The 23,072-nt window shown below is 37.5% G+C and overlaps 1 protein-coding gene across 1 annotated transcript in view; it reads left to right on the top strand.

The window, feature by feature from the left end:
- The window catches only part of LOC127455440 (G protein-coupled receptor 137Ba-like), a 29,204-nt gene that overhangs the window by 1,037 nt on the left and 5,095 nt on the right, over positions 1 to 23,072 (top strand). Inside the window, exons 2-4 of the mRNA XM_051723353.1 lie at positions 15,337 to 15,386; positions 20,012 to 20,240; positions 20,537 to 20,686. Coding sequence (XP_051579313.1) covers positions 15,337 to 15,386; positions 20,012 to 20,240; positions 20,537 to 20,686 — 429 coding nt within the window. The remainder of the gene's footprint in view (positions 1 to 15,336; positions 15,387 to 20,011; positions 20,241 to 20,536; positions 20,687 to 23,072) is intronic.

Genomic DNA, 23,072 nt, shown 5'->3' with positions numbered 1-23,072 from the left:
CAAATTATGTTAAGAGCAAAAATGTATCAATCAAGACTGGGGTGACCAAATGTACAGATTTGAAAATTGGTCATTGAAAAACCCATATTGACATTCTCAAATTATGTTGTTAACAACACGAACTGTACCAAATATTCTAGTTTGGAAGACCATATGTAAAATATGTGATAATTGGCCATTTAAAAACCCACATAAACTATTATTCTGAATATTGGTAGGGACCTTTAATGTCTATGGTGGTTATGGCACTGGTTTACAGCATCAAAACATTCATTATGTTCATGATACTGGGACAAGAGAGCAGCTGGAGGTCATCATTTTCTATTCTCAAGCCCCTCCGCTTGGCCACAACAGATTAGTTCACAGGGAAGTCTGAATGAGGTCTATTATTGCCACTATTAGTCCATCCTTCCATCCTGTGTGGGATACTGAAGTCTTGGCCGCCTGTGAATACATTAACCTCATCATGCATTGGAGGATATATTGTCCATCTCCAGTGCCTTGTTCACTTATATTGGGAGGAGAGTCTAATAAAGGCCGTATTCCATATTTAAATATCCCATTAATGAGCGTATTGTTGTGGTTGGCAAGGATGTTGCTAAATATTCAGGACTGGTGCCAAAAATAAAGAATCAGTCATTGAAAAATCCATATTGACTGGCCACTTTTAAAAAAAAAATATATATATATATATATATATATATTTGGCGGGTACGTGGCCCCCTCAATGTCTACGTTGGTTATGGCCCTGGTGCTTGGTAGTTTTTGTTGCTTGTTGTATCACTTCAGTTTTTTTACACAACAGGCAATAAAATGCATGTCTGAAAATGTGACTAATACATTTTTGAAGCAACATGACCCTTGTGTGGTCTTAACTTTTGTCTGTACAAGTCAAAAAATCTTGACACGCCCCCCCAATGTTCAAATACTGTACAAGTGATTGATCAATATGGCGTTTTCAATGAGCGTCTTTTTCCTTTACATTTCATCCCCCCACAATTTTCAAGAAAATAATTTATTCTTATTCACGTGGCAAACCCAGCAAATGTGTGCTTTGCCCTCTCCATTCTGTGCGACATCGCCCCATCTGTGAAATTAATCTAACCTTGCTTATTTTGCATTTTATTTCTCCCCTAGTCAGCATAGAGCAGTGGCACAATCAAACCTGACTGACAGGCCCTTCAGTCCTGTTATATTGATTGAAGCCTTTTTTTTTTGTTTGTTTTTTTTTTTTTATGCAACCACTAGACATGCATGTCTGCAGTCTTTCTCCTTACATCCACATTGAGTTGCAAAGGGTTGCTTGAAAGAGTTGCCCATTGTTTTTGCGTATTCCTCAAGAGCTGTTTGAGATGTGGGTAACGCACCAATGCTGCCTGAACTGTGCGGGTTGGCATTTGAAGGCGCAAGCCAATCAGAGGCACCTGCTGCAAGAGCATTACATCATCCTGCTCAGTCCTGTGCTATTCCAGGCACAACAAAAGGGGTGTGCAGCATTCTGCTCTGAGCATAGACAAAGACTGCAAGCACCCCAACTCCAAAAACATATGAGATCGGTAGGGTTCTGAACCTGCATGGGGTACATATCCAAGTGGGTTTTTGCATTAACTGACCTCTGTGTGGGCTTGTAGTGCTTTCTTTATGACGTAAGGACAAGGATTTAATTAAATTGTTTTTTGTAATTCAATTGTAAGGAGTTAATTCAGTTGTTTGTAAACTACCCCCTAAAATTATTTGCTTTTGATATTTGATGTAGCGACCGGTTATGCTTCATGCTAGTTTTAAAGGGAAATGCGATGCTATATAGATATTTACAGCAATGCACTTAGTATATAGGCAAGTAAATTTGGACGGTTCAAAAGCAGAAATGTGCAGCTTGTGTTTTTGTTAAGGAACTTGCAAACACACACTGAAATATGTCATTTCTGCACCACTAGCGCCACCAAAAGAAAACGGCAAAAATAAACATTGTTTTCAAAACGGCTTTCTGAATACGCGTTTGCCGATGAGCAAAACAAACAGATAGTCCCGCCCCCAACTCACACCATTGGTCGAGTCAGTGTTATTGTCTCTTGAGTGGGGTCACTCAAAACAAACTAAAATGTGTTGTTAAAAGCTGCACTACAGAACTTTGGGCTCTCTAGCGACATCTCTGGTTGAAACCTAAAATTGCAAGCAACTTGCAGAAGAACATTTTATATGAGTTGTGTTTTAGCACTGCTCTTCTGCACCGACCAGCACGGATGAATTTCATGGTTTGAGGTTACCTGGACATGCCTGTGATCATCACTTTGAGATCTTCACCTGCAGAGCCAGAGTCATAATGTACTATTTTCATGTTGTTATTATATTATTCCTGTAAACATTTATAACCACTCCATCCCTGATTAGTCTACATCACTCTACTCTCCACCAATTGCTAGTGTGTGGTGGGCGTTCTGGCGCACTATGGCTGCCGTCGCATCATCCAGGTGGATGCTGCACACTGGTGGTGGTTGAGGAGATTCCTCCTATATTATATTATATATATATTTTTTATTATTAGTTTATATTGCAATCTACAACTTCTGTGGACAATGCAAGTGAACCATAAGACTACAATAGTAGGTTTATACACTGCAAAAAATAAGACTAATTTAAAAACACAAAATGAGGATACAATAATGATGGGGATGAAATATACTTAACTTGAAAATAATATGCAGTATAACAATTACAATAATGAACTGTTTCTTGAATTGCCTTGCCCAATAGACTTTTATTGAAAGTGCATTACTGTAAATGCAATTTGCTGAGTCAAAATTATTGTCTGTCAGGTTTGTCATGTAAAAAAAGTGTGCTGGAGCTCAAAATGATGGTTGTTCTTACAGCTGAGAATGCGACTGCAATTTCAGCACTGTAAATAATGTTATGCATTTCCTGCGGGTCCTGTGTCATATTTCACGGTTTTTATCTTCTTTTTTCCCATCTTCCACATCCCTGAGGTAGTGCGAAAGTGATGACCAATTAATTGTTAAAGGTACTCTTTCAGCAGCTTCTTTGTACGGAGGAAACGCATTAAAAGCGTGCGTACTGTGAACTCCAACTGTTAACATTAAGCACAAACTCCCCCATGAATCACATGTGTGATTTCTACATGTAGGTGTGTGAGTGTAATGCATCACATAAGACCGTATCTGCAAAGAGGTGCAAAGAAAAGTAAATGGGGCTATTTTTCACTCTTGTATGTTTTTTGCTGTGAATGCAGTTGGTGGCACATATTGTAGCCAGCTTTTGCTGCCGCAATAAGTATGTCAAGGGGTTTATTTAGATCATCAATTCTTAGTTAAAGGAAAGATCTGGGTTCAAAACAAGTTAAGCTCTTTCAATAATCTGTGACATGCTGTTCATTACTACAGACAATAATTATAACTCATTCCTCAGATTATTAAAACAAAAATCACAGTAATGCATTTACTATTGGAAGTCTATGGGGTAAGATATTCCGGAGGGTTTAAATGCAGAAATGTGCTGCTCATAATTTTGTTAATGTGCTTTTGTTAATTCTCCCAAATAAAAATGTGCCTACATCATCCTTTTAGAGTTGCCGTTACCAATGTAATTCCTGTGGGTGTTTTTTTTCTCCATGTAAACAGTCCCTTTCTGGTGTCCTTACGAGTTTACATAGTCATGACAGGAATTGAAAAATTGCATAAACCTTTGTACAGCCAAGGTTAGTAAGCGATTCTTTCACACTTGTCTCATGTTAGTACAAATAATGTTTAAGACTTGTGGCTATACTTGTAACTGTGTATTTTAGTTTTTATTCTGGTGCTGTTTGCCACTTAGACTTCCATTGCAAGTGCTTTACTGTAAATGTGATTTTTGTTTGTTTTTACAAAATGAGGTACTATCTGAAAGTATTTTCTGTGGTAACCGACAGCAGGCCACAAATGCTTGCTGATGTTGATAAAACTTAATTTTTGAACTTTTTGTTGATAGAACTTAATGGTATTTAGACAATCCTATATAGATTTCAGTCACAACTTAAAAAAATAAAAATAAAAAAAACAGCAGTCTAGTGAAATTTGGACCCACAAAATTTAATTCTGCACCGTGATGCAATGGGATGATTTTTGCTGTAATGCAGGGACAAAGCTAATTCACTTATTCAGTCAAATTTCTCCATTATTCAATATAATAATAAAAAAAAATGACACAACCTTGGCATGTCAGGCTTGACTCAACATCTGTCATATTATGGCCATAAAAGTAGTTGAGCATGATGTATTGGCAAAATCATGAAGCATTCCTTCAATTTTGACATGTTAGGCTGCAGATTCATGGCCTATTTTTTTTTTTTTTTTTTTTTTTTCAGCAGTATCAGTTGGGAGAGTCTTATTAATTCAGTTTGCCAAGGAATCTTTTAATACCTCGCCAAATGGAGGCATCAACCCCACACAGCTCTAAATGTGGCCCATTAGAGTTTACTGGCATGTTGTTTTCTTATTCTGCATAAACACCGGCAACTCTGAGCCTGTTTGTCCTGTAAACTATCCCTATAAGTTTGGTATAGAATAGATCATTTACAATTAACACTTTAACTCTCCTCCAATTTATTCCATAAACTCATATTTATGGCCAAGTCACAAGATAAGGGTCAGTAACAGAACCGTGCCACCTAATTTGTTTAACAAACTACAGTATGTCTATTAAAGCACCTGTTTGCATTGCTGGTTCTCGCTGGAATAAAATACAATTTGCCCTTTGAAAGCTGACTGAGAAATTCAGGCTGGAAGGTTTTTTTCAGCAGATTTTTGCAGTTGTGCTGTTGTGTTGGGAGAGGTTTAGGACTGCTGTTTGTTAATCTGTAACTAGGCCATAGTTTCTTTGGCAGGGATCTCTAGGAACTGTAGACCTGCTTGTCTAACAAAGGAAATAAGTGGGTAACGAGGACAGTCCACAAGAGCATTGAAAGAATACAGCCTTTAAAGCCACCCGCTTTCTAAATTAGCCACTTGTTTGTTCCTGGTAAATACAGCTGTTTGTTCTCGACATAATTGGGCTGAATTTGACTCCGATGATATGTCACTACATTAAAGGCACCACAACACTATTAATTGTTTTTCATTATTCAGGTTCGCTTAAAATGTTAGTTAAGGTTTCTTGCACCAAAAACAGACATTCTCTTTCACCCTTAGAATTAAACAGGCTGATTTTGCTACTGTACTTTTAAATAGCAGATTTTAATGCAAATGTGGAGTTTTGTGGCTTTTAGTCCAAATGGCTTTGAGGCAGATATATGCATTAATATCAGCCTGATCTCATGAAAATTGACTGGCAACATTTTTGCTAAATGATAGGGATGGGATACTATTGTTATGTCACGATTCGGTTCAATGTACTATATGAGGTTCACGATTCGATATAATCTCGATTCAGTAAAACGACATTTAAATGACAAAGTATGACAAAATTGTGTTTATTATTATTTTGTGCAAAATGCACATTAAAATTTCTCATCAAAATAAAGTTCTTTAAAACACAATATAAATATGAGTTTCTCATATAGCTTACCTTTCTCTGTAAGAAAAGATCATAAACAAATAAACCTTCAAAATTAGTGGGATACATTCAGGCTGATCAGGGGCAGAACAAGCAACAGAACTGAACAGAACCTGTACTGAAAAGTATGTGAAAGTGTATTATCACACTTTCAATCAATGTTTGAAATAATTTGTACAATTTACAAGATAAAAAACATAGTTTACATTCATTTGTATTACAAGCACTAAAAAGGTTACTGCCACTAAAGAGTTCAACGAGCATCTCACTATTTCGGTTTATTAACAAGAGAGAAGTCTCTGGGTGTTTTTTAGCGCATCCATGCTATTTGTGATTTTTAAAAAAAAATAAAAAAATGTTTTTTAATCTGACTAAAGAACAGGAAATACATTAAAAGACACATTATTCAATGAAAGTGGAGTGCGGGATCTTATATTTGATGGACACATAACAGTAGAAATGGTCAGTTTTAATTTCAAGCACTTTTCAACAAAAGGCAATTTTCCAGGTATTCCAGTCCTTAAATTTCTAAAAGCTAAATTCAAGCACTTTAAGCACTTCAAGGACCTTGTGCGACCCCTGTAAACAGTGAAGAAAAAAGTGCAGTAGGGGTAAAATCAAGTGATAGAGAGATTATGATGTTTGACGGGTCATTACTTTTATGATCACATGGACAGAAAACAATGTTGCAGATTTCGAAATATTGAGTTGTGCCTCGATTTGTTTCGTTATTTGTTTTTTTTTGGTTCGCAATATATCGAAAGTCAATATATCATCCCATTCCTACTAAATGATATTACATTGTTCCTTACACGTATTGCGGCATTTCTGAGGTGAATTGTCCACTGTGTGGCGCTAAAAACTAATTAAATTTTCTCCCATACCGTCAACGTTTTTAAGGTTAATGCTCTATCGAGTTTTAAATCAACAAAACCTACATCCCTACCCTAAACCTTAAACCTAACCGATAGTGTCATAAAAAGCATGTGACCTGAAAAATGGATTTCAGCTAGCTCTTGCAATTTTTGTGTGCATTTCTGCGTTGTCATTTTTATTTGTTTTCACAACACGCATCGTTAAATGATGCTGTAATGCCTTAAAGTCCTCATTGAGCAGTTTAATCAGGCGGCCCATGAGGCTGAGACTAGCATTGCTAAAATTAATATTCACTGGACCATCATATTACAAGCTTCAGACCTGTGCAATGCGAGCTCTGAGTTGCAATCTTTTAGTAAAACAAGTATGAAACAGACCATGGGAAATATTCCAGATTTGTCTCCCAGTGCAGGTAGATGAATCACTGGTATTAAACCTCCTCCGGGCCTCTTCACATGAGGCACTGGAGGGGAAAGTGTGTGTTTGCTGGCTTGTGTTCTGATTACCAATGAGGAAAACAGGAAATGATGAGTTCAAGCATGTAAATGTTTCAGAAGGCCTCAGTGTCCATGCAGATGAAAGCTTTCCTTCTCTCTGGCTTGGTAAATCAGTCATGTGCACTGAGCAGTTGCATGTGATCTGCTGTCAGGTCAAGCAAGTAGCTGTGGTTTTCCAGTCTGCAGATTCTTTACATAACAGAGAACTTTCTGGAAAGTTTTGGACTATATTTGTTTGGATTCTCAGCCAGGGAAACAGATATTGTTACCCATAAACCATTAGCATATTTTGAAATACTTTAAAATATACTACAAGTAAGACATCTGTAAATTGATATCTCCAAAATGTGTAAACAGTGTGGCTCTGGTTTGAGCATTCAAACCAGCCCAACACCGCAACATTTGCTCAACCAAAAGCATGAGTTTGGGGTGGGAATCTGTTTATCAAGCCAATGGAAGATGGGGGAGTGTTTGGGAAACCTGTCTGAAAACAATCTTTATTTTTGCAATTCCATTTAGTCATGCTAGTGGCCCAGAAATGACACACTTCAGCTTTAATCATGGAAAATAAATCCTCTTGCTTGAGCTCAGAAGTGTCACGAGTAGATCACATTTCACACGATCATTAAAAGAGGAAGGCTCCGTGTGATGTGGATGTTTCGTGTTAATAATACATTTTAAGGAAGAGATACAAATGTGTGCACATGGGTCACAGAAAGGGCTCAACCCACATATCACTGCTCTGAGAAATCTGCTGCCCGTTTTCAGCCTTCTTTTATTCTTTTCTATGATTGGACAAAAGTGATGGTTGTGTACGTGCCTGAGTGTGTGTGTTATGTGCTTATAAAAGTCATGAATTCACATATTAGCCCAACCAGAACACACTTGTAATAGTTCAGAATCCAGACCTTTTTTGTTATCCAGACCCTTTTTGTTTGCCTCTCTCTCGCTCTCTCTCTATCTCTTTCTTTCTTTCACTGTTATGTTCCTTGTTTTTTTAAATTCAATTTCATCTTACAATTTTATTTTATTTCATAATTATTATTGGTGCTTGCTAAGGTTGTTTGTCGCATAACTTGTCTTATTTAGCACCCGTTTGTGCTACACACATGAATAACTCAAATTGTGCGTCTTATAGAACGCAACAGTACCTGCCCACTTTTTCAGCCGATTTGGCCATTCAGTTTTTCATATGGATTTCATGCAGTCTTTCATAAAAGATTTCTAAGACATGAACCAAACCAACCAGCTCCGAGATGATTCAAACAAACTTTGATTTTAAGCAAAAAAATGTAGTTGAAAATCGGACTAAAGGACAGACATTCAAGACTTTTCATGAGGGAATGAACTACAATCCCGTGAAGCATTGCGAATGACAATCAAATTCAAAAGATGGAAATATATAAAGTTGTTAATTGGAAGTATATAAACAATATATTTTCAGTTTAGTGAATTTTTTTTAAATATACACACAGGTGGCCAAAAGTTTGGAATAATGTACAGATTTTGCTCTTATGGAAAGAAATTGTTACTTTTATTCACAAAAGTGGCATTCAGCTGATCACAATGTATAGTCAGAAGTGAAGACTGTAGGGTACACCTTTTGTATGAAATCTTCAGTTTTTTTGTTTTTTTTTTGGCAATTTCAAGCATTGTATAGCCTTCATTCCTCAAAACAATGATTGACTGACAAGTTTCTAGAGAAAGCGGTTTCTAAATATTACCTTAAGACATGCCAGTCTATTGCATACTGTGGCAACTCAAAAACAAACACAAACACAATGTTAAGATTCATTTAACGAACCAAATAGCTTTCAGCTGTGTTTGATATAATGCAAGAGATTTTCTTGTACCAAATTAGCAATTTAGCATGATTACTCAAGGATAAGATGGCTGCTGGAAATGGGGCCTGTCTATATTTGATCAAAAATGACTTTTTTTCAAATAGTGATGGTGCTGTTTTTTACATCAGTAATATCCTGACTATACTTTGTGATCAGTTGAATGCCACTTTGGTGAATTAAAGTACCAATTTCCTTCTGAAACAGCAAAATCTGTAGATTATGACAAACGTTTGGCCGCCTGTGTGTGTGTGTGTGTGTGTGTGTGTGTGTGTGTGTGTGTATGTGTGTATATATATATATATATATATAAGTAGTTTTAGAGTGTTGGGAGACTGACTTGATAGCGTCATGGGAGTGGGCTGTTTGCTACCAGCTTGTTTGGTGGCTTTCTTGGCTGCGACTCACTGATTGTGGATCTTTTCTCTGCTGGATCAAGGTTAGTGTAGTTCTTCACCAGAATTTCCACCACTAAGCACAATTTTTAAACAATTAAGTTAAAATAAGGTGGACTGATGGCTTTAGCAGAATACCATTGGTTAACAACTTCTGAGCTCACATTAGGTCTGACTTTAAAAGTTTATAAGTTATTGTTAATAATCAAGTCCAGTATGAAAAAAAATGAATGGGATTTTGCGCTTTATTTAAAAAAGGTGTACTATTGCTTTTTATAAGTGGTTGCACTTACGATTTTCACATGGGTGACAATAAAACGGGCTGAAAAAAATACCATAGACTTACAATGAAGGAAGAACTGAGCCATAGCTAGGGACCAGGAGCGGGATTCACAAAATGTTTGTAAGAAGAAAATAATTCTTTTAGCTGTTCTGACATTTCCACAAGCCGATCAATTGGATTAGCCACGCCCCCTCTTTCCAAAACCCTGTACTCCAAAAATACCAAATGAGATTTATTGAGACCGACATCGAGCAGAAGCAGTTGTCAAAAACAAAAGCAGCAAAATAGCGCCCTCAGTTGACAACTGTTATGACCAACATGGCATAAAAATTACATTAAGCCTCATTAATTCACTGCAACAACAATACTATGAGAACGCGCAAAATGATTAACAGGCAGAAAGCATCAGAGGCCGTGGTTCGCAGACACATTTTTATTTGTTTTTTACAGAGTCTATTGCTGTCACAGAGACCGGTGAGATATCTCACGACGCTTACTTCATTAATGTCTTTCAGGGAGTAGGAACATTTTTTGCATACCTTTCCATGAAAAAATCGTTTACAGCACCTTTAACTACAATACAGAAAAAGTTAAGAATGTTTTATATTCCCGAAAAAAAAAACGTCTTTTTTCTTAAGATTGGGTTATTTGGGTCAGAACCACGGTCCGATTACGTCATCAACGTGAGTACAAGCGGCAGCTGTTTACCACTGTAACTAGGTAACAACTTGAGAAGACATTACTGTGTTAAGTGAAGTATTAAAGTTTGTCTCTTTGGATTTACTAAAAAAATCTTGCCATGCACAGAACAGCACTTTTGTTTGTCTCCCACAGACGCATTGAATGTGCAATGATGTGATATATATTAGCATTTGTCTGCCGCAAGACTGTGGATGCATTGAAAGAGATGTGAAGAATGTGAGCTGCTCTCTGAAGGTGGTGTATTTGGACACAAGTAGGTAGGGGAAATGCATTATACCATAAAGGCCCAGGTATACTTCATTTTTGCACGAATCAGATCACGAGTGTGTTGCCTTTGCGAGTATACTTTTCTGACTGCGAACAAACACGTTCAACGCATGCGCACTATAGCTGCTTTGTGATACTCTTTTAGTACAGTCAATGGCCAGCACATGCACAGTGACACGCACAGACGAGGACTGCATGCGCGGGTCAAGAATATCTACGAGGTGGCTGTGCTGATGATGCAATTTGCGATATGCAACACGGAAGTATACTTTGGCCTTAATAATTGCAATTTGGTACGATTGTGTTCATATCAGCAGTGAACCGTACCAGAGTTAACATGAACCGTACCCCAGACCGCCTTTTCAAGCGGACCCGGATGTCAAATTAAAAGTTAAAATGCCTCATCTGACCTGTACCTTTCTCCATCTTGTGTCGAACAAAAAAAGTCTAATCTACTTGCAGGTCAAGTGGTCACGTCTGTCAGGAGTGAAGGCAGTGCATGCATTGAATGTGGAGCGTGCTGACCTTCTTTTTGCATGTGAGGTTGCATGGTTTGGGATGGGAAGCAGAGAGCTGATAAATTGGAGCTTTTAATGCAGCCTTTTCTCAGTGAAAACACAGTGCTCGGGGCAACACTGGTCCCTCGAACCTGCTGCTCTCTGGTGAGATGACAAACACTGCAGCGCAGTTTCTGTGTTTATTTTGGGAGACTTTCTTCTGTTTTACTCGGCATTATGGGATGCCATGTCCCAGTGGAGTCTGCGGTGCATCTGCTAAAAGGGAGACACACAAACACACACAGTCAACTTTCTTGTTCTGAACTTTTTGTAGTATTTTTTTTTTTCTTTTCCTCCAATTAATTATACTTCTGTTAGTCAAGGTCTCTTGCACCAAAAAAGATTATTCTTGGACCCAGAGAATGAAATTGGATGTTTTTGTTTGTGTACCTTTAAGATTCCTATATGTAAATGACCTCTTATGATTGACTAACCTGTGCGTACTTGCACAGTGCATGAACACTAGAACACAGCTCACTGCCCTTGTGCATGCTAATAGTACGGCATCTGTTCTTAATTTGCAATTGTGCAACTCATGGCTGTCAAAACCAGCCTGTGTGGACAGGTGAATGGAGGATCTTGTATTCTCCCACTGTATTTAGCCGTTTTGTAGCCAGTTCAGCTCTCAGCTGAGGTGAAGACTCTGCTCCTTTTGAGCCACCCTAGTTTGGTAACACAGACGTAGACATTAATTAAGAACCAGCACTGATTCCCTCTCATAACTCTTGTAGCTTTGTCTTTAGGGAGTCTCTGTATTTGATGTTGACACCAATAGCCACGTTTCCACTAACGGGCCAAATGAGGGTGTTTTATGTACTAAATCATAAAATGACCATAATATGTCATTAGAGAATTAGGAAACATGCTAAGTTGAAATACTGGCAATAACAATGCCAGTACATATACATAATGCTACAGCCAGTGTATTCTACTTTGAAGTTTCCATTCCAGGCTGGAATCTATGTTTTGGCCTGAGTGATCCCGCCCACTGCCCACTCACCAATAGTATTTAGACACCGCCGGGTTGCCAGATTTGAACAAGTGTGCAGGCAAACAACACTGCGTGCTGGAAGCCAGCAAACGAACTGGATCAGTGATAACAGATTCCACCCGACCTAAAAAGCTTCACCATCCGTCTAAAAACCACCATGACCTGAGGCGTAGTAAAACAAGGATAAATATTGGAGATCTTTGGAAGATGGTGACAGCTTAAAGCCCAGAAATCCTTTAAAATGGATCCTGTTGCGTGCCCTCATTCTGGCAACCCACATAAGCTTCGAGTCTGGGGCAGGGCAGACACCTCTCCAATATTTTGAATTTGGACTGCAGTACCCATTTCAAATGTTTGTTGTCAATCTTACATAAAGCACCTTTAAATCTTGTCATTTCCTCTTGTGAAAGTATATTGTGCATTTATCAATGGTGTCACCAATATTCAGTGTATTTTATAAAATATGCAAATATATGTATATAATTATTATAATAATTTTTTTATATATATAATTCAATCTAAGCAATCTACAAAATCGCACCGGAAACCACTACCCTTACAAAAAAGGACTGGCAGTAACATGGAAAAGTGTTGGTATCATATGGTAATATCACGGTACTGTTCGATTACCATATTCATATACCGTGGTATTCACATGGTACTCCAATGTGAATGTTCACATTGTACCCATGGTACTTCAGAGAATAGCATGCATGGTACTACCATATTACATGTCCAAAAAACATGAAGTATGTCTTAATCAGCTCCCTAGGTCAATGTCATGAATCAGTATATCGCGAACATGAAGTCAGGCACAGGTAAGGTGAACGTTTCAGTGCACTGGAATGATTTTGCGATTGGGACAGCCCTAGAAATGGCTGACTCACTGACCAGTGCCCTGACTACTGGACTAGCCAGCTGATTGATGTGCACACATGGTGTTACTATGGTAAAAGACGTGGTATTTCCATACAATTACTGCTGACAAAAACGGCTTAAATCAACCCAAGCTAGTTTGTTGGTGTTAGAGTGACCAGCTAAAAAAAATACCTAAAACTACCCAGCTGACAAGCCTGATCAGGCTTGTTGAGAAGCTATGACCAGTAAACTTTAGGCTGGTGTAAAATGTTTGTGTAAATTTTATTGCCATGACACGATGTCTAAAAAAATTAATAAAAAGATGTACACAGTACTTTTTGGTACTTTTTTGTTTGAGTAATAATAATAATCGTAACAGAAGACAAACAACCAGTGCTGCAAAATTATGCAGATATTACACAGCTGTAGTTATTTTTTATTCAGTTTTATAATACTCATAATATTAATAATAATATTGTTTTATTAAAATTTAGTATTACATTTTAAATATTGTGTTTAAAAAAAAAAATTCAATTTTTTTATTCTTTCTAATTTTATAATCTGCAATTCATGTAGAATCCAAAACAGACAATTTTTTCAACAGGCTGAAGCAGAAAAGAGTCAGATCCTGTTTCAGTTATTGCTAACTATGTTTGGTTGATAATCTACAGCACAGGAAAGCCAGGGGCCGCAAAGCAGGATTACTTAAGTCTCGAGGATTTATCCAAAACTAGCTCCAAAAGTGCTTTAATGAGAAATCATTGCTATCTGTGAATTCTCATTACTACCATGATTGTTCTTTATTAACTTCCCTTTTGTTATTTTTTACATGTATATATTTTATGCTCTGGTGTTGTGTTTTTTACTCTGTATTGTAGCGCTTTGGGTATGATAAAAAGCACATTACAAATATCATATTATTATTATTATTATTATTATTATTATTATTATGATGATGATGATTAGTAATGTGCTGATTTCTTATAAATTATGACTATGATTACCCTCAGAGTTTTGTTTAGGTTAGCAACGCAGATCACTTGTATATATGCAATTAGGAGAAGATGTCTCAACACAGTTATTCAGGATAAACGGTTTTTTATTAGTTTTCGCGATGAGTAGGCCTGTTTCGATTATTAAATAATCGACTGATTGTGGTTATTTGATCTAACCGATTATTGTGCACTTCAAATTCTAATCACATTTTACTGTCCAAATAATGAGGACAGAATTAAGCGAATATATATATATAAAATATAAATACCATGAACGGCATGTTTGTGTGTATCCTTTTCCTATGTAATTGCATTATGTGAGCACTCCAAATGAACTCTGAGCGTCTCATTGTCCCACACCGCAGATACGCAGCAAACTCCCGCAAAGGGTTTTACTTTAATTTAACGATCTTGTAATGGAAAATGTTCCTGGTCATTGCTGGTTTATACACGCAGTGTTAATGACAAGCAGTGGCTTAGAAGAGGAAACGCCCGCTTAATCTATTTGAAGAAACAGATTTTCAAATACACAGAATCTCTTCCTTCAGTCTTCATGAGAAATAAGGGCTCTTGGGTTTAATCGTAGAGCCTTAAAATAACTTGTGAAAGTGAAAAATTTAGGACAGAAATATTTGACTATAATAAAATATAATATAATTTGAAGGTCCAAAAAGCACACAAATGCAGCATAAAAGTAATCCATATGGTTCCAGTGGTTAAACCCATATCTTCAGAAGCGATATGATATAAGTGTGGGTGAGAAACAGATCAATATTTAAGTGCTTTTTTTACTATAAATATCCACTTTAACATTCTTCAGTGTTAATTACAGTGATAATTTTGGTACTGTATGTGTTCATATGTTCATATAGTTTGCCTCACCTGCTAATGGATGAACTTTTATTTGAATTGCTTGAATGCCACACTAGAGTGAAATTAGTCCAGGCACAGCTCTGTGGACACTTATCAATAACCTATGGCTGACCTTAGGCTAGAGTCAGTCCCAGTGTCAACGACCCCATTTAGCCAATATCTTTCAGTGGTTATTGAGCTCTGAGGGTGTTTGCTTAGTGAGGAGATGTTTCTGTTTAAACAAACTCCGAGATACGTCCTGGTCCTTGGTCATCTTATTTATTTTCAGCACGAGGAAGTCGTCACTTGGACTGCAAGCAGTACTGATAGCAGAACTCGCTTGGTGAAAACAATGTTTATTCTTTACCATTAACACGTCTTGGCCCCTTTTTATGCGGTCATTTGAGAAAAGTATCACTACTGCTATTGTTCGTACTTTGGTCAGGGACCCCTAGAATGGACCCCTTGCCCTAAGTATTAAACTTTGACTTGCAACCCATCCTGCACAGTGTGTGTGACAGACATAATTGATGCAGTCCCTTAAATCTTACTGAGAGACTATCACATTTCTAAGAGATCTTCCTTATGATTTTTGCCTGGTGGATGACCTCTGTTATGTGTTTTGACCTGTTATGTTTCTAGGTAATAAATATATTTTTTTATGTGTTTCTTTCTCAGGTGATCTTCAAAGCCAAAGCAAAATATTCCCTGGAACTCAACAAGTACAAGTAAGAGATTTTCCTTCCAAGCTGCTACATGTTGTGCTTATACAGTATGTGGTGGCTTAAAGAGATGAAGGTTGGATAAAGGATGAATCCAGTTTTAAAAATGGACTTTCTTTGCTGTTTCAAGCACTTTAAACTGCTGTCACACCTGAAATGTTGCTCAACTTTCTCTCAAAAGTGTTTTATTGCACTAACTGCAGTTATAAAGCCTTGCTAGCCTCAAAGTAACATGATTTGGAAAAAAAATTAAAAATAGTTCACCCAAAAATGAAAATTCTGTCATCATTTACTCACCCTCATGTAATTCCAAACCCGTATGACTTTCTTTAAAGTTACTTAGAAAAATGTTCTGCCTGCTATTTTCTGTACGATGAAAGTGAATGGATACTTGGGATGTCTGGTACAAAAGTGAGAACGCACCATAAAATTACAGTGAAGTAGTCCATATAATTTATGCACTATATTCCAACTCCAATCTGTGATGTCACATTTGAAAGTTTTTAAATTAACCTAAGCGTGAATGAGAGCTATCGCAAAGGTGAAGAATTTCAGCCAGTAACAACATAAATTTGGTTCTGTTCCTCACACAAACTTGTTGAATGGCTTCAGATAACTTGGAATATAGCTCATATGAGTCAGTATGGATTAAATGGTGGATTACAAGTCATATGGTATATTTTTATGGTGTTTTTTTTTTTTTTGTCTTTTTTTTTTTTTTTTTAGCTTGGCAGCCCCATGTGGGTGAGTAAATGATGACTGAGTTTTAATTTGTGGGTGAACTATTCCTTTAAGGATTTAGATTTTTTTTTATTTTATTTTTTTTATTTATTTTTATTTTTATTTTTTTGGTCAATGTCTGAACATTAAAGTTTTAGGCAACTTAATTCAGGCTCTCAGTTTTTTCCATTTGAAGCATCAATCTGTCCAAATACGGGCTTTGATCAGGTGATGCTGAGTGAAAAGCTTTGAGATCAAATCCTCCCAACCTCCCCACCCTGTCCCGTCTGTGAGTCAGGATGAGTGGGGAAATCATGTGGTGGAATGGAGGGGGAAGGGGGCAGAGGGAGGATTGTGACAGCTTGGGTTTGGCCCAGACAGATCTAAGCAAAGAGTATAGTCCTCATCATAAAGTGAGATTTATTGTCTTTTTTGAGCTTTAAAAGCAACATGAAACTGCTTTCGCAATGCGTTTGACTTACATAATGTGATGTATTTTTGAGGGATTTTCAGCATGATGTAAAGCTAAAAGAGGACATTTTTGATGTGGACGTCCTACTTTGAAAAGTTACGGCGACTATCGTTGAGTGAAGTGCCGAAACCATGAAAATGTATTATTTGCAATTTCAATAATCGTTTAATATTATTATTTTTTTATTTTTTATTTTTTTTTAACCATTTCAATATGAACTTAATGATTTGTTTAAATGTTATTTATTTTAATGATTTTATTTTGAGTAATTTGGCCCTCCATAAAAGTGAAATGTCCAGATGTATACAGTTAGGGATGTCGTGATTTACAATATTTTGAGAACAAGTACCGATAATTCCTTTTTGGTACTTAGTAGTAGTAGTAGTGGAGTAGTAGTAGTAGTAGTAGTATTACAGTGAATATTCCATTACATTAGTGATATACTGTATTTCTGTCATACTGATTTCCATTTAAATTTAGCTTTTATTTTGGAGTGAAGCCCTTTCCTTTTCTGTGTTTTTGACAGTTGCTTCTCATTTCCGGAAGTCGCTTTTTTCGAAAACTCTAAACACTGTGTCTTTGTTTTATGAAAATATCTGTTTGTTTTGAGCAACCCGTTTAGACCCGCCTCAACAACATTTCTTAACCAATGGTGTAAGTAGTGGGGATTGACTATCTCTTTGTTTGATAAAGGGCATATGAGAAGCTTATTTAGAAGACATTGTTTATTTTTGCAATTCCATTTGGTGGCGCAAGCGTGCCCACTTCCCATGCCGGAGACCCTGGTTCGAAGCCCACTCGGAGCAGGCCAAGCAGGACCGGTTACAGTGGTGCCGTGCTCTCTGCTCACTGTCATCTGTCAAATTACTATTACAATTTGAAAAAAAAAATCAGAACTTCTTAAACTACTTCAAAGAGTTCTCATCAAAAAATCCTCCACGTACAGCAATGACTGCTTTGCAGATCCTTGGCATTCTAGCTGTCAGTTTGTCCAGATACTCAGGTGACTTTTCACCCCACGCCTCCTGTAGCACTTGCAATAGATGTGACTGTCTTGTCGGGCACTTCTCACACACCTAACAGTCTAGCTGATCCCACAAAAGCTCAATGGGGTTAAGATCCAGAACACTCTTTTCCAATTATCTGTTGTCCAATGTCTGTTTCTTTGCCCACTCTAAACTTTTTTTTTTGTTTTTCTGTTTCAAAAGTGGCTTTTTCTTTGCAATTCTTCCCATAAGGCCTGCACCCCTGAGTCTTCTCTTTACTGTTGTACATGAAACTGGTGTTGAGCGGGTAGAATTCAATGAAGCTGTCAGCTGAGGACATGTGAGGTGTCTATTTCTCAAACTAGAGACTCTGATGTACTTATCCTCTTGTTTAGTTGTACATCTGGCCTTCCACATCTCTTTCTGTCCTTGTTAGAGGCAGTTGTCCTTTGTCTTTGAAGACTGTAGTGTACGCCTTTGTTTGAAGGCAATTTCAAGCATTGTATAGCCTTCATTCCTCAAAACAATGATTGACTGAGTTTCTAGAGAAAGCTGTTTCTTTTTTGCCATTTTTGACCTAATATTGACCTAATATTGACCTTAAGACATGCCAGTCTATTGCATACTGTGGCAACTCAAAAACAAACACAAAGACAATGTTTGCTTCATTTAACGAACCAAATAGCTTTCAACTGTGTTTGATATAATGGCAAGTGAATTTCTAGTACCAAATTATCAATTTAGCATGATTGCTAATATACAGGTGCATCTCAATAAATTAGAATGTCATGGAAAAGTTCATTTATTTCAGTAATTCAACTCAAATTGTGAAACTTGTGTATTAAATAAATTCAATGCACACAGACTGAAGTAGTTTAAGTCTTTGGTTCTTTTAATTGTGATGATTTTGGCTCACATTTAACAAATACCCACCAATTCACTATCTCAAAAAATTAGAATATGGTGACATGCCAATCAGCTAATCAACTCAAAACACCTGCAAAGGTTTCCTGAGCCTTCAAAATGGTCTCTCAATTTGGTTCACTAGGCTACACAATCATGGGGAAGACTGCTGATCTGACAGTTGTCCAGAAGACAATCATTGACACCCTTCACAAGGAGGGTAAGCCACAAACATTCATTGCCAAAGAAGCTGGCTGTTCACAGAGTGCTGTATCCAAGCATGTTAACAGAAAGTTGAGTGGAAGGAAAAAGTGTGGAAGAAAAAGATGCACAACCAACCAAGAGAACCGCAGCCTTATGATTGTCAAGCAAAATCGATTCAAGAATTTGGGTGAATTTCACAAGGAATGGACTGAGGCTGGGGTCAAGGCATCAAGAGCCACCACACACAGACACTACAGTTGTCGTATTCCTCTTGTTAAGCCACTCCTGAACCACAGACAATGTCAGAGGCGTCTTACCTGGGCTAAGGAGAAGAAGATCTGAACTGTTGCCCAGTGTTCCAAAGTCCTCTTTTCAGATGAGAGCAAGTTTTGTATTTCATTTGGAAACCAAGGTCCTAGAGTCTGGAGGAAGGGTGGAGAAGCTCATAGCCCAAGTTGCTTGAAGTCCAGTGTTAAGTTTCCACAGTCTGTGATGATTTGGGGTGCAATGTCATCTGCTGATGTTGGTCCATTGTGTTTTTTGAAAACCAAAGTCACTGCACCCGTTTACCAAGAAATTTTGGAGCACTTCATGCTTCCTTCTGCTGACCAGCTTTTTAAAGATGCTGATTTCATTTTCCAGCAGGATTTGGCACCTGCCCACACTGCCAAAAGCACCAAAAGTTGGTTAAATGACCATGGTGTTGGTGTGCTTGACTGGCCAGCAAACTCACCAGACCTGAACCCCATAGAGAATCTATGGGGTATTGTCAAGAGGAAAATGAGAAACAAGAGACCAAAAAATGCAGATGAGCTGAAGGCCACTGTCAAAGAAACCTGGGCTTCCATACCACCTCAGCAGTGCCACAAACCTCCATGCCACCTCCATGCCACGCCGAATTGAGGCAGTAATTAAAGCAAAAGGAGCCCCTACCAAGTATTGAGTACATATACAGTAAATGAACATACTTTCCAGAAAGCCAACAATTCACTAAAAATGTTTTTTTTATTGGTCTTATGATGTATTCTAATTTTTTGAGATAGTGAATTGGTGGGTTTTTGTTAAATGTGAGCCAAAATCATCACAATTAAAAGAACCAAAGACTTAAGCTACTTCAGTCTGTGTGCATTGAATTTATTTAATACACGAGTTTCACAATTTGAGTTGAATTACTGAAATAAATGAACTTTTCCACGACATTCTAATTTATTGAGATGCACCTGTATATTAGTAATCATGCTAAATTGCCAATTTATATATGTATGCATGTGTGTATTTATTTGGCATATTTGCACATATTTGTGTATTGTGTGTGATCTTGTTGGCCTCTCTTCCACTTTCTGCAGGGTGCCCCTGCGCTTGGGCTTTCTGCTGGCCAGTATTTTTTTCCTGGTGGTGAACTTGACATGTGCCATGCTGGTGCAGGGGAATGGCGAAGAGAGCCAGGTGAAGGATGCCGTGCTAGCACGTGTGCTAGTTAACGACAGCCTCTTTGTGCTCTGTGCCATCTCACTCGCCATCTGCATCTTCAAGATTGCTAAAATGTCTTCTGCCAATGTCTACCTGGAGTCAAAGGTTAGTAGACATGCATGCTATTATACAGTAAAATATGATACAACTTTCTTAATTCCCAAAGGGCAGTTCCTTTTTTAGGGATAAAGTGGAATAGACAACAAAGTGGCAAATTTGGCAGTAATATGTTACTGTTGTGTTTTGTATCTATGGACATGTTCGCTTGGATTTGGGATGTTATATAATGGAACAACATTTAATTGGTACAGAGTGACACATAAGACCTCAACATGCTTTTGAATTGTTGTCAAGTAGTCACTAGTTTGTTAATATAAATGTGTTGATTTTGGTGACTTAAGGGGACATCAGTCTGCCAGGCCACTGCCATTGGGGCGGCAGTTATCCTACTCTACACCTCCAGAGCCTGTTATAACCTGGTAGTGGTGGCTCTGTCTCCTGAAGATCGGCCCAGCCCGTTCAATTATGGCTGGTACAATGTATCTGACCAGGTAGGTTCAACATACTGTAATTCATAGGCATTAACAGAATACTATTGTTGAACCATTAAGTGCTTTTTTTTGTTAAGTGGACCCACTTCACTATGAGTGATGTCAAAATTGTGTTTAATTATAAGATAAACGATGCCGTATTTGTGTTGCCGATAAATCCCAGAAGCTCCAAACATGCATAGTTTTGTCAGTACAGTGTGTATAGATGGCATAAAGCTGGTAAAACACTGTCCCAGATAAACAAGTCTCATAAAGCTCACTGATGCCTGTATGGCGCAGCTGTTTGAGTTAATTATCAATGTTGTTTTTATCATCAGTGTGAATTTACGACTTCATTATGAATTTATGTCTTGAGCAATGAATTGGTAAGTGATATTATACAGTAAGCTGGTAATTATTACAAAATAAACACCCTGAATGGGTTTGTTTTGCTGTAATTACCAGCTGACTGTCCAATTTTCCATTTATTAAGCAGCACCTTGCCAAATAATTAAATAAATAGACATGAAATATTGATTTGAGTTTAAATTATTGAAATGGAGACATAAAATTAGCGGTCATATCAAAAATATTTGACCACAGAATGATTTGACCAATCAGAATCAAGTATTCCAGACAGCTGTGTAATAGTGAACTATGATATAAGCTAATTAACTAGAGATTATAGCTTTTGTTGCATATTTACAAATGTTTTTCTGTACTCCATGTCATTTATAAAGTGACGATAGATGTTGTCGACTTTGTTCATTCCAAATACAACCCCAATTCCAAAAAAGTTGGGACAATATGAAAAATGCTAATAAAAACTAAAAGTAGTGATTTCTAAATTATATTCACCCTTTGTTAAATTGAAAACACTAGAACTACACATTATATGATGTTTTACCTTGTGAATTTCATTCATTCATCATCAAACATCATTCATCTGTAATAGATATCATGAACATGGGCTTGGGATTACTTTAGTAAACCTTTGTTGGCCAACACTATTCGCCGCTGCATCCACAGATGCATGTTAAGACTTTACTGTGCAAAACAGAAGCACTACATCAACACTGTCCAGAAGCACTGCTGACTTCTTTGGGCTAGGTCTCATCTTAGATGGAAAGTAAAACAGTGGAACCATGTTTTTTGGTCCGATGAGTCCACATTTCAAATATTTTTTGAAAAACACAAGCCGTCGTGTTCTCCAGGCCAAAGAGGAAAAGGATGATTCAAGCTGTTATCAGCGTCAGGTTCAAAAGCCAGTCTCTGTATGGGCCAGGGGTGTGTCAGTGCCCATGGCATGGGTAACTCACACATCTGTGAGGGCACCATTAATGCAGACAGATATGTAAAAATTTTGGAGCAGCATATACTGCCATCCAGCACCGTCTTTTCCAGGGACATCCCAGCATTTTCAGCAGGACAGCTTCAAACCACACACTGGCCGAATAAGTCGAGAGTGCGGGTGCAGCAGTCCTGACAATCTCCAATTGAGAATGTGAAGTGCACAATACTGCAAAAAAGACCCTGTACAATTGTGCAGCTAAAGACCTGCATAATGGATGAATGGGGGAAAATTCCACTTTTTAAACTTAAACTTGTGTCTTCAGTGCCTAAATGCTTAATAAGTGTTATTAGAAGAAATGGTGATGTTTGACAGTGGTAAACACTTGACTGTCCCAACTTTTTTGGAGTGTGTTTCAATCATCTGATTTGAAATTACATAAAAATAAAAAAAAAAACAATGAAATTCACAAGGTAAAACATCATATAATGTTTAGCTGTAGTGCTTTCATATAGCAAAGGGTAAATATAATTTACAAATTACTTGAAACATTTTTTTTTTTTTTTTTCATTTTGCATACTGTCCCAACTTTTGGGGAATTGGGGTTGTAAATGTAATTCAATATGGATTACTTGAAACAATCCATTTGAGGGGATTTAAACAGATCTAAGCTCTGTGGGGGAAAGGACTTTGTTTTGCTATAAATAGCCCAAGCAAGGCTGGATGGATGGCTGGCTGACTGGCTGGCTGCCTGTTGGTGACCTAGAATGGGTTCACCTGTAAGACGGGCCGACAAGAATCTGAGGTTCCCTAGAACAGTCTGCTCTCTTCTCTGACTCGGCTTTGTATATTTGGGTGCCTGTCTGCTCGCTTATTTTTCATAATGCCACTTTGTCTGTTTCATGTAAAGCTGTTGTCAGGATTTGGTTGGCATTCTGTTATGGTGTTTTGCTGGCAGGCATTTAATTCTGGGGTTGTTTACAACATATCTTGTCCTTCATTGGGTCTTTTTGTGTGTTTTTGTATTCATGATTTTGTTTGTTGTAGGCAAGGAGATGTGCATATGTAGATGTTTTTGCATATATTTCAGTAATAATATAAATTTTTTTCAAAATG

This window comes from Myxocyprinus asiaticus, chromosome 17 (genome assembly GCF_019703515.2).
Source record: "Myxocyprinus asiaticus isolate MX2 ecotype Aquarium Trade chromosome 17, UBuf_Myxa_2, whole genome shotgun sequence".
In the NCBI taxonomy this organism is placed as follows: Eukaryota; Metazoa; Chordata; class Actinopteri; order Cypriniformes; family Catostomidae; genus Myxocyprinus; species Myxocyprinus asiaticus.
Note: the sequence above shows the minus strand (reverse complement) of the source record. Positions and strands in the feature narration are given on the sequence as shown.